Source organism: Aethalodelphis obliquidens, unplaced genomic scaffold, assembly GCF_003676395.1.
Source record: "Aethalodelphis obliquidens isolate GAN/ISIS:26980383/991018 unplaced genomic scaffold, ASM367639v1 scaffold11, whole genome shotgun sequence".
In the NCBI taxonomy this organism is placed as follows: Eukaryota; Metazoa; Chordata; class Mammalia; order Artiodactyla; family Delphinidae; genus Aethalodelphis; species Aethalodelphis obliquidens.
Genome location: NW_020837955.1, coordinates 31,968,491 through 31,980,985, shown reverse-complemented (window position 1 = coordinate 31,980,985; position 12,495 = coordinate 31,968,491). Strand labels below are relative to the sequence as shown.

The following is a 12,495-nucleotide window of genomic DNA, read 5'->3' as shown; positions in this document are numbered from 1 at the left end:
AAAACATCCTATATGCCTTTGAGCTAGTATTCAGAGAGATTCATCTTCCCCAGCACTTCACCTAGAGGGTTTCCCATGTAATCCTATTAGTCATAAGAGCCTCTCCAAGCCCTCTGAGATTTCACTTGGCCAGACAACTGCAAGCAGTGATGGCCTGGCAGCCTGTTGCCAGAGAGGTGGGGGCAGAATTATATTCCAGCTCTGGGGGTTGCCTGGTTTAGTCCCCTTGAAGCAGTATCACCGTGTGATTTCCATTTTTTGTTAGACCAGTCCTGGAGCAAAATGACTGGGAGAGGGAAAGGGGCAGGGAATATAGAAATGAACTGTCATACAGAAGCATGGTAAACAAATACATTTACTTACTTGACCTCTTTTGCCTCCATTTTGACTTTTTCTTGTCTCTGGTTTTGGAGGAGGGGACTGAGAGACAGAAGATAAAGACATATCACTCGGGATTTTCAGACACGTCTGTGGCAGCAAGCAGAGCTGCAGGTCCTCTGGCCTGCCCACTGCTCTGGGGTTGAGCCAGTCACACACACACACACACACACACACACACACACACACACACACACACACACACACACACACACACACACACACAGGGATGATGCCAGCCACACTTTAATTTCATAAACCTCAAACTGTTTCTCAAAATCAGGCACATGTTCCCTTTAGTTCATCCTTACATTCTGCCTCCAGTCACATGTATGAGGTATGGATATACATGTTCATGCATTTCTACTTATATAAGTAATTATTCACTCATCATGTCCTGACTCCTGCTGTGTGCAGGAACTCTTTTTTTACAGGAGGATGTTAAGTCCCCTCCTTGTCCTTAAGGAATAACCACACTGTGGCATTTGCTTTTAAAGGCCCGACATATTGTTTTAAATATTCTCACAGTACAAACACTTTCTCTGGCAGGATGGGTTTGACTTTTGGAAGCAGCCCATGGTCATTAAATCTGGTGAATCTGGTGTGTGTAATGTCATCTGACATTAAAAGCAAAGATAATTACCAAAGAGAAGCTTCCATAGTTTGGGGTATTGGTGGCATGCTGTAACAAGGATTTAACCTGTTAAAGGATGCACTTTAATGCCCGGCATTCATTGGCTGTATAAGCTGGGGCATGTTTGTCAAGAAGCAACATGGTTCACACACACACTCCAGTATATGCAAATACAGAAGTTATCCTGCATCTTTTCACCCATAAAACAGTTGTCTTCCTGAAAAGCACCCCGACAACTGGCTCCAGGCTGGTGCTTAAAGCAATTCTGATCAACTGTAGGGCTTGGGCCCCCACCACCCTCCCCCATCACATATTCTGTGCTGGCAAGATAGCACTGGAGCCAAAGTTCCTTTATGTCGTACTGAGATTATATCTCAGCCCCCATCCTGCTGGGGAAGGAGCTAGTGCTTCCTAATCATGTAGCTTAAAAGCCTCACACTAAATAAATATTGGGTCCTGGATTGGATCCTGGAACAGAGGAAGGACATTAGTGGAAAAACCAGTGAAATTCACATAAAGTCTGAAGTTTAGTTATTAGTAATGTAGCATGTTGATTTCTTAGTTTTGACCAATACGCTATGGTAATGTAACCTGTTAACCTTGGGGGAAACTGGGTGAGGGGTAGTTGGGAACTCTCTGCACTATCTCTGCAACTTCTCTATAAATGCAGTATTATTCTAAAATAAAAGACAAGGATTGGGTCCCTCAGCCCTGCCACATCATTGTGCATTACCCCAGCTAGAGTATGACGGAACAACCCACTGACTCATACAGTCGCCCCTCATCCTGCCTCTGTGACTTTCCCCCTCAAGGGCTGCTCAGCCAAGGGTGCTTGTTTGCCCAACACCAGGATTCTAAGCAGGCACAAGTGACTGCGCCTTAACCATTATACCAAACTGCCTCTCGCTAATCCTAGGGGCCAGATCCTTTCTTTCTTTGCAAATCCAAAGGGATGATCTTAGCGTAGGGCCAGCTGCCTCAGAAATCAAAAGAAGATTGTTAAGTTCCATTAGAAACTGGACCCATAGGCAATGAGGGAATGTATAAGCTTGGCTCATATGGGAAACCCAAAGAAAATTAATATGCTTTCATATCTGTAACAACAATATTGATTTTGTTGCATAATGAACTATAATTTGGTTACTAGAAGGTACATAAGCATCAGTTATTAGATTCCATAGATTCTCTTTACATACCATTTCAATTGCTTGGTTAATGTGTTTCTGAATTTCCAGAAGCATGTCCACACCCTGTAAGTAGAATAACCATGATCTTCCACAACTGCAGTCTAGAATTTTAAACATAAAAACTTATACCACACATGGCTATTTCTAACTTAGAAAATCTGTAGGGTCCCTGATAATGGCATCCTGGTTAGTGAATTACATATGGCCTACAAAATCAGAAGATCAAATGTTAATCTTCAACCCTCAATCTTTATTTGGTTGAAAATGAATGAGAGGTTTTTCTTCCTCATTATCCTCTCTTCATTGTTCAGAACTGATTGGTTCGGTTGGTTGGATCAAGTTAACTTCATTCTCTTTCATGGTCTCCTGACCAACCTTCTTGCCATACATGTCACAGGTCATCAAGGGATTCTGCATGATAGTGTTTGAATTAGTATAAATCCACTGTCACTTAGAAAGTAGAAAAATGTATTCTGATGATGGTGGGATCTGCATATGGAGACAGATGAAGAATGGCAGGTCAAATGCTCTGGTACCTAAACAGCAGATATTAACTGAAGGAAAGATCCTGGCGCCAGGATCTGAACGTGATCTGACAGATGGTGAGCCAGATATCAATCCTAGTCTTCCAAAATTGATAGAAGTGGGTAATGACTATTCTCCTTAAAAAAGGATTCTTTATCATAAAGAAATTATCTTGAGATTTAAACAAATGATTGTCACTAGCTTCGATAAAATATCAGTCAATAGACTATCAGAGGGGATGGAGCTTCCCGTACTTTTCCTGTAAACATCCACTATAGGACACGAATGTTTAGTTCTCCCGAATGCCTAATTGGTAGAATAATTCATGAAGATTTAAAAAGGCGTATTGACTCATTCATGCCACTGAAGAACAATGAGACACTAACAAACCTCTGAGTAGTAAAGATGCCACTTAGGATTCCATCATTCCATATTCCATAAACATGCACTAAACCTCTCTTACGTGCCGGGCAATCTGCTAGGCCCTGCAGTTCCTACTTAACAGAACGGCTGCTATGAAAGTGCCACCTTCCTCTCGTCGCAGCCATAGTGCATAGACTAGTAAATTAAAAAATCTCAGTTGCCCCAAAGAATATCCTTCCAGCACTATCAAGGCCTGCAAAATCACTTGCCCGTGGCTTCTCTGTGAGAAGCACGAGCATGAGTCACTGTTGTGATGAGCTGGAGATCCAAGGTGGTCTAAATTTGGTTCTCTTGCGTTTGAGGTCTTGTTTTTGTCCCACTTCCCTAATTTCCTAATTTTTTTTCTCATTTTATATTTAATTCCTTTTCCCTTGGTGTCATAAGCCTTAGGAACATACACTAAAAACTCATTGATGATGAAGGTTTTTTTTTTTTTTAAGGAAAGGTAGTTTGAGATAATGTAAGGTACTTGTTTAGCTGTTAGTCCAGGATGGGGTATACCAATCACTTCTTTCATTAAATTCAGCTTGCCAGGTGATGACTTCCCACAGCTGACCAGAGATACCATCAGGAGAGGTATAGTTAGCTTTGCCGGCTGCTCCTGAAAAAGGGGAAAAGCAAGGGGAAATGAGCAACATGGTTCATTCATCTCGAGATACTCATGGGTCCTTGTAAAGGAATGTAATGGGCACTAACCTGGTGGTGCTTCAGCAGTGCAATATTTAAGTATAGAGGATTACTGCCCAGCACGGCACTGGTTTTGGCAACAGCCAGTGACACAGCTCCTATGGCCATGCTGCCACAGAGTATGGGTTCAACAGGTTCTGGGGGTATAACTGGTTTTTCTGTAAGAGTATCCTTCCTCCCTGAAGAAAAATATATTGATAAAAGATTGCTTTCTAGAAAGTTTGACTATGATAAAACTATATATATATTTTAATGCTTTACTTATAGATGTGAAGGCCCAGCATAAAGAAGGTTGAAAGCTGAGGCTGGCAAGAAAATATTCACCACTTCAACCCCTGAGAAGTTTCTGTCTGACCCTAATGCTCAAATAATCCTTAGCCATGGATTTTGCGTAAGAAATTTTAGAACATTCAGTATTAAATGCTTCAACAGTCTTGTGGGGCAGATATTGTTATCTCACCTAAACGGGGGCTTAGGTTCAAAGACTTGCCCAATACCTAACAGAAAGTGAATAGAGAGAGGATTTGGATGGTCTTTGAATTCCAAATCCTGTTTTCCTATGTTCCACCATCGCTCTTGCATACCCAGCTTCGTGTTGAATATCTCATGTGAATATCTAACTACGTATCTTGCTTGCCCACCCCAGACGGATGCCCTTTTCTATGAGGACTTCCTTCCAGATCTAACCATCCACCCAGAATCCTCACCCATCTTTCACTCTCACATATTCTCAGCCACCCTGTCTGATCAGGTACCACAATGTCCATAATAAATCTCTAGTTTTCCTCCTGTCCTCTCCTTCCCCACAGCTACTGACCTGAGTCAGGTAGGTAAAACAAGTGGAATAAGATGTGTGAGCACCCAGCACATATTAAATGTTTAGCAAATTACTGTCCCCTCCTACTTCTTCCCTTCTTATGTTCCGAGTTCTATCAGTCAAAAGAAACCACCAAATGAACACCTATTGGCAGTCTCTGCCTATGATTCAGTAGTGGTCATCCCCATCCTCCAGGAGAAGATTGGTCTAACAGGATTCTTCTGCCTTGGGCAACTCTCCTCCCCTCTCTGGTCCTCAGTATCTAAATCTATGAAATAAGAGACCTTGGCTTCACGATCTCTTTGGTCCGTGCTTCTTGCGCTTTCTTATTTAATGGTACCCACACTTACCTGGCGTTTAGTTTGTTCCCGGCATTGTGCTAGGCGCTGGCAGCGCTAAATTGGATGAGGCATGACTCATGTCCTCCAGGAGCATGTTGTAGTTGGACAGACACACTAATCACTGTTACAACAGCTCTAGCACCAGCTCCAGAATTAACATACTGGAGGAGCTGAGGTTAGCCATATGTTGGAAGGCATGGAACAAAGGGCCACGATAAATTTAAGATTATTTGTCTTAAAATAGCAAGGTCTTCCAAAAATAAGTTTCATTACTATATTACCTATGACTGAGGAAATGTTGGTTCTCCATATCAAAGGGTATCATTAATCTTTAAAATAGGGAGTGGCTTTCTGAGGAGCTAATGGGAATTCTGAGGAGCAGTTAAAGGTCTCCAGGCCACCCTCCCCTTCCCTGCCTTGGGCATTGCCACTGTTCAGTGCACTCTGTTTACTAAGTGTTCACCTCTGGGTAAGAAATATTTTTATCTTACAAATAAAAATGGAGGGTGGGGTGGGGGAAAACCGTGCCCACCTCACATAGTAGCTTTAAGCAAGGAAGTGGCGTGGAGGATGGATGGTACCTGGTGGGACTCCAACCTAGGTCTGCAGCAGAGAGATTTGAACTTGGAAAGGCAGTCCAAGTTTCAGCCTTTCTTCCTCCACATTTGTTACTAATGGTTCTGCAGGATGATAAGCCACCGACCTTGCTTTTGTCCTTTTTTTTTGGCTGGAGGTGGAGGAGGCAGTGGTGGTGTTAGAGGTGAAGATGTAGGCACTGTGGAGTCTTCCAGGCTCTTTTCCAATTCTTTTCTCTCCTTATCTTCTTGTACTTTACTTTCAAAGAATGTCCTTAATGGTAAGAAAGTACAACTTTACAATGAGATTTTGAGAAATATCACTAGTAATTTTGGTCATGTTTTAGTGCTGACCCCAAAATGTTTCAGTAGTTAACTCTGCTTTTTAAGCTACTTTAGAACAAATCAGCTTCAATTTCCAAGACTAAAAAATGATGCTGTTATAAAACTATGTTGAAGAACTGCAAATCATTTTGGCCTGGAAATAAATGTTTAAAGATTTTAGGTGCTCATTTTAAAAATTATCTGAGCCCTGTTTGTTATTTTTTAATGTAAAATTTGAAGATATAATTTGATTAAGGGCTATTGGATTTTCTTTTTGAATAAATGACCATCAGACTAAAAATGAGGCAAGAACAGACAGTGAAATATATAGCACTATGTGCAGGACTTCCTTTTCTTTCTTTCTTTTCTTTACTTTTTTTCTTTTCTTTTTGAGGTGGGTGCTTAAAATGAACAATTAAGAAAACTGTTGGGAAATCCAGCTTAGGTGCATCTATGAAAAATATCAGCTCCCCAGAATAAACAGAGGCTAAAACCTTCCACAGAGAAAACAACAATAACAGGCCCAAAAAAAAAAGACATGGGAATCAGATTTGCGTCAGATGCCAATGGGGCAGTGCCTTTAAAGTGCTGAGAGAAATTGATTTCAAATGAGAACTCTATACTCAGCTAAACTGTAAACCACAAAGGGAAAGTACTGACATTTCCACACATGTAAGAACTCAAAAAATTTACATCCCAAATACCCTTTTCTCATCCTTACTTTTAAAGGTTGGAATCCGGTAATTTAAGAAAGAGGACGACATGGGATCCAGGAAACAGGAGAACAATGAAGGGATGTCTTATGGCATCTCTTTAGTAGGCCTAAAGAGGAACCAGTCAAGATGGAAGATTTGGGAGGGAAAACTCCAGGAAAAAAAGGAATGTAACAGAATAGAAGGTATGACTGAGAGCTTGGGAAAAAAGAAGGATGTGTTAATAGCAAATAACACCCTGGAAAAATGGTACAGATGAACCGGTTTGCAGGGCAGAAATAGAGACACAGATGTAGAGAACAAATGTATGGAACACCAAGGGGGGAAAGTAGTGGGGCGGGTGGTGTGATGAATTGGGAGATTGGGATTGACATGTATACATTAATATGTATAAAACAGATAACTAATAAGAACCTGCTATATAAAAAAATAAAATTCAAAAATTAAAAAAAAAGATTACCTAAAAAAAAATAGCAAATAACACACACACACAAAGGACTAAGTGGAATAGCATTCAAAAACTGTAAGGCAACCAAAAACTATTCAAACAAGTTTTTTATAAGGTCATGATCCAACTCTGAGGCAAACTAAAATGTGAAGTTATGCACAATTAAGCAAGTGTTGAAGCTTAGAGAAAGAGAATCCAGTTGACCTTCTTTGGCCAAGAGGGTTGTGGCGTTGGACCCACACAAAAGGAAAAGTAACTAAGCCACACTTGGTTAGGCACTGAACAGTGCTCACATAGCCCTAGTAAACAGTTCCTTGGTTTTCACATTTTAGAGTCAACCTATGGGCAAAACCTGGAAGACTTGGTTGTGTCTGGAGGTCAGAACATAAGCATCGCCCACTGGGCTATATAAAAGGATAAGAGAGGCTCATGGACGAGGGGGGCATGTGAGGAGGTGGGGAGGGGGAAAGGAGGACGTCCGGATTCTTAATCCTTTTCCTGAGAAACTTTTCACTGAATCCTAGGAAAGCTCTATGCATAAAAGAGGCCAAAAGGCCTTATGTAGCCTTACAAAGTAAAATTTTAATAACAGGGTTTTCAGAAGAAAAACGACATTTTATGCTAAATTTTGCTGCTTTAGCATATGCTTCTTAATTGACTTCCTGATCGTACCCTATAGATATGACAGACCCATTTCATTGGCAGGTGAAATGGAAAGAGAAGAGGTACATAGTTATACCGGACACTTACATTTCAAAGTGCGAAATTTACCTGAGCACCTGATCCACCTCAGCCTGGTTGGAAGGAGCTAAGCCCTGAAGCTCCTCGGTGATGGTTTCGTTGACCCACCGCACCGCAGTGCTGACGGCATCTGACCTTTCTAATTCCTCTGCTTCAGCTAGCTCGGGTAAAGCGTTCTCATGGACTTCGAAGTGAGTTGAGATCACCACAGAACATATATTCTGAAAACAATATAAACGTGTTCTACATTTTCCCTACCTTTCACAGGAAATAGGAAATTGAATGTATCTAGCTTTTAAGGTACATGATATTTTATCACCAATTTCAAAGAGAAAATGAGAATCTATAATTTTCTTTGAGATATTTTTATAGCTACTGAAACACGATGGAACCCAACTTGAAGGAACGTTTAAAATTATTAACTTGTTAAAATACCCTTCTAAAAACCCTACATTGAACTTCATTTTTATCACTACCTCTCTAAAAAATAGCAAAAAGGAGACAAATTTAATCATAATTATTTTCATTTATGAAAATGAAATTTTCTTTCTGTAGATCGGTCTATATATCTGTAAATCTATATATAAATACATGAATCTATAACCCTATCTGCAGATTTATAGAACTCATGACATTAATAATGTCAGAGTTTTTAAAACTATTTTTGCCCCATTTCCTTTCTCCATCTTGGATCATCTTCAGGTTAGCAAGTCATGTCTGTACCAGTAGTCCACATAACCTAATAAACCATCATGGAAGACTGTATGATTCATGCTTTGTTTTCATAATTACCTACAAATGGTGCGTGTATTTCACACATACTGAATTTCAAAACGTTAATTTTCCATAATTTAGACAATACATGCTCATAAATGCAGTGGAGCCAGGACATAGTGAAGAACACATTTAAGCTGCCTCCTACCTTGGGAAAATTTTGAATGGTGCAGAATATTTCCACTTGTAGTGTTGGAAGCCCCAGTCCATCCAGCACATTTTTCCCCACGACTTTGCATATGGTGGGAGGCTTTGCAAGTTTAGAAAAGCAGTTTGCCTTCAACACACACACACACAAAACACAAAAATCACAATACCACATCTAATTTATCTTTAAAAGGTCATTCACATTTACTCTAGTTTCTACTAAACCTCTCCTTGAATGCCCCCCTCGTTCTGGGATTAGTCTAGCAGCTCTGCGGGAACGTTCAGAGATTTGGATTTAGCCTCTGGTACGTGGGGCAGTTTGCTTTTTGAACTCTCAGCAGAAACTCGCAAACATGTCTTTATTTAAAGGTCTCGTGTCACTCTTTAGTGGGCCCTAACCTATCCTTCTGTCCAAATACCGAAGTCAGTTGGTCTCTAGAATACTGTGATGCATTCAAACCTAAAAAACTTTAAGTGGGTCTATTTTCATTCCTCCCGACAAGGCACCGGATACTTTAATGGTGAAGACTTATGCAGAGGCTGTATTTCACTAACCATCAGATCCTGCGTAGAACTACATGTTCAGAGAGGATTGTTGGAACCTCAGTAACAGCAGTTTCATTGATGTGGAAGAGCAGAGGTCATTTGGAAGTGATCCAAGAAAGAGACGGAAGAAAGAGAATGAAGCTGAGGGAGAAAGTCCACTCAAGGAGCCTGAGTAAAAGGATTCAGTACGGTGTCCCTACGCAGAGGGGCGGAAGCTGGGAGAGAAGGAAGAGGGGCGAGTGAAGGCCCACCCTCCTCACCCCCTTTATCACCAGACAGTATTCACTCTTCATTTGCATTTAGCAGACCAGGCCTCTTATCTTTCACTTCAAAATCCAGTGACCTCAACCTACATAACAGGTCATTCATGCCCATCAGCAGTGCGCCAGCACCAAGGCGGCGGCAGAACTAAAGCCAAAGCCAACTTTCACGCTGTCCATGCATTTGAAGGATGATGGTTTGTATATTACAGAGTAAGTACCTAAATGAAGTCAGATAGAATCGGGAGAAGAAAAATACGATCTAGCTTATACTTTGTGAGTTCAGTTCAACAAGCAATGAGCACCTACAATGTACCGCATATTGTGTTAGGAGGAGAATGGAACTAACTTTTAAAAAATGCTTAGGATGTACCTTGAAGGAGTGACTTTGTCTTGTTTATCACTGTATCACATACCACAATGCCTGGCATATTTAGGATTCCATAAATTAAATCTTGTATAAATTCATAAATGTCAGACACAAACCTTGGGCACATTTGTATACACTACGTCATTAAATTCTCAAACTCTCAATTGTAAGTTTTATGCAATAGTAGTATGGCTGTTGCCCACAGGGATCTTTCCCATCCCTGAATTCCTCTGATATGTAAGAGAAGCATAGAAGAAATGGCATTTGAGCTGGACACCGGAGGTTGTGTAGTATTTCAACAGGCAGACAAGAGGGAGAAACTGAGGGCAGGAACTTCAGGTAGAGGGTATAGGATAAGTGAAGGGGAGGAAATTGGGAAACTTCACGCTGTAGGGGGAAGTCAGTGCGCCTGTGCGGAGGAGCGGTGGGGGAGGGGCAGGGGAGTTGAGCCTGTTACCGAGGTAGCCGGGCGAGTACTGTGAGTCACACACTGTAACGTGTTTGATCTTACTCAGCAATGCAAGGGGGAACCACAGGAAGTTTCTGGGCAAAAGAATGATGGTCAGATTTGGGATTAGGAACATTGCTCTGGCAGCACTGTTGGGGAGGGACTTGATAGAGGGGGAGACTAGGTGAGAATAAGGATGGCCCAAACCAGGTCAGGGCCTGGGAAGACAAAAAGGAGGTTGCCTTTATGCCAATCCAATTCCTGAACATCCTTCAAAGCCCAAGCCAAAACTCTCAGATGCTACAGCCCACAGGGATCTTCCCCACCCCTGAATTCCTATAACAGGCACACAGTGATCTATTCCTCAGTCTAGCACACAATCCTATATCACCCTGTTACTCCAGTTATCTTATGTATCGGTGGCTTTTGTCCCTAACTGAAGTATAAACTCCCAGAGAGCTGTGCAAACCAAAGACCTGGCTACCTAATAGGCTGGGAAGAGCATTCCACTGGGGACAAGAGTCCAAGTTTCCAGTCTTACCTTTTGCACTAGGTAGCGGTGAGACAAGGGCTTGGTGTCTTTGTAAAATGAGGAAGTCGTTAACTTTCAAGAATTCCTCTAGCAAGAGACAGTGGAAAGATAATGGAATTGGGAGTTGCATTCACTCATTCATCCCACAAATAGTTCTTGACTGTCCACTATGTACTACGCACTCTACTAGGTACTAGGGAAACAGACCGGGTTTGATTTCTCACTGTCATTCACTGTGTCCCTTGGGAAAATCATTTAAATTCACTGGGCCACAGTTCTTTATTTGTAAACAGGAATCATAACGTTTACCTCACCGTGGTCCTAAGGATGAAGTGATATCACATAAAGCACATAGCACAAGGTGCATTGATAAACACCTCCCCCCTTGCCCCTCCCCCAGTTTGATGTATAGGCCAGGACCGAGAAAAATAAACATTCGTAGAACATCCCCTATATTAACTGCATCTACAAGATGTGGTTTTGAACCCTGTAAACACATCATGCTTCTTCACAGCATTTAAATACTCTGCTTGGTGTTGGCATATTGCCTCACCATAGTGCAAATTCCTACCAGTCCCAACCATGATGCCTTCCAGAAGGTGGGTGTTGGTTAGTACTTATGGATCTGGAAGTGAGAAAACGCTTGCCTTTGTTTCAACTGCCCACTGCTTAAGGCTAAGATGTGTGCCAGATGGTGCGCTGGGCACAGGGCTTAGGAGGGGTATATGAAAAGGCCGCCGCTCTCCACAGGAGCTCACAAGCTGCCCAGGGAGGATTTCAGTACATGCAGGGGACGCTACAAGGACGCTGAAGGACGATTAGTCCTGGGCAAAGTGGGCAAGACTCTGATCTAAATTTTAAGTCTAGGTGCGAGCTGGTCGGGTGGGACGGGCATCCAGGACGGGAAGGGCGCACAAGTCAAGGAGCGGACATTTGAAATCGACTGAAACTTGGCAACGATGGGAGCCTGCTGAGTATGAGGCCCCGGGGTAGGCTGAGGCTAAGCTGTAGCGAATACCGAGGTGTTCGTCCCGTGGTCAAAAGGAGGCCGCTGAAGGTTGGTAAACTGAGCTACGAGGTATTAAGGTCTGTGATTAAAAAGTCAACTGGCAACCGTGGCAGGCCCGCCCAGAGGTAGCGAGGATGCCTGCCAGGTCCTGAGCTGTCGCCTAGAGTCCTCATTCCTCTAGCAGCTTCCAGTCCACCACTTTCTCGAGATTCCTTCACCCAGACTTCCGCCCTGCTTCTTCCCTTCAGGGTCGCGGCTACGCGCAACTACAGCCCCCGACCCCCGCGGCGGCGGCGCGCGTGCGCGACTCTGTGGCGCAGGCGCACGGCGTTGCCGCAGCGCGGGGCGTGGGGAGAGGGGCTGGAGAGGAGAGGGTTCTTGTCCCAGGTCCCTACCAGGTGCCCGTAGACATCGGCAGGCTGGAGGTAGAAGGTGGAGTTGAGCAGCTCTTCCAGCCTGCGCGGAACGTCGTTCTCCCGGTAGTACTCCATCGCCTGCTGCTTCAGCTTCTGCAGCTCCCTAGTGGTCCCACAGCTGCGGCCGCCGCCTTCTTCCCCCATGGTAGGAGATTTAAGCCTACAGCGGGGGTTAGCTGGGGGGCCCGCGAGCGTCCTCC

The 12,495-nt window shown here is 43.0% G+C and overlaps 1 protein-coding gene and 1 long non-coding RNA gene across 4 annotated transcripts in view; one reads left to right on the top strand and one right to left on the bottom strand.

The window, feature by feature from the left end:
• Positions 1–12,495, bottom strand: part of ENO4 (enolase 4) — a 27,909-nt gene extending 15,414 nt beyond the window's left edge. For all 3 annotated transcript variants that reach the window (XM_027112698.1, XM_027112699.1, XM_027112700.1), the window contains exons 1-8: positions 12,275–12,495; positions 8,716–8,844; positions 7,824–8,014; positions 5,696–5,841; positions 3,844–4,013; positions 3,617–3,748; positions 2,209–2,262; positions 364–420 (exon numbers count right to left, since the gene is read on the bottom strand). In XM_027112698.1, coding sequence (XP_026968499.1) covers positions 364–420; positions 2,209–2,262; positions 3,617–3,748; positions 3,844–4,013; positions 5,696–5,841; positions 7,824–8,014; positions 8,716–8,844; positions 12,275–12,439 — 1,044 coding nt within the window. In that variant the 5' untranslated portion in view covers positions 12,440–12,495. The remainder of the gene's footprint in view (positions 1–363; positions 421–2,208; positions 2,263–3,616; positions 3,749–3,843; positions 4,014–5,695; positions 5,842–7,823; positions 8,015–8,715; positions 8,845–12,274) is intronic.
• Positions 4,022–11,832, top strand: LOC113623447 (uncharacterized). Its single transcript, XR_003433934.1, has 4 exons — positions 4,022–4,225; positions 6,621–6,789; positions 7,758–7,984; positions 9,218–11,832. It is a non-coding gene; the product is annotated as an uncharacterized LOC113623447 (long non-coding RNA).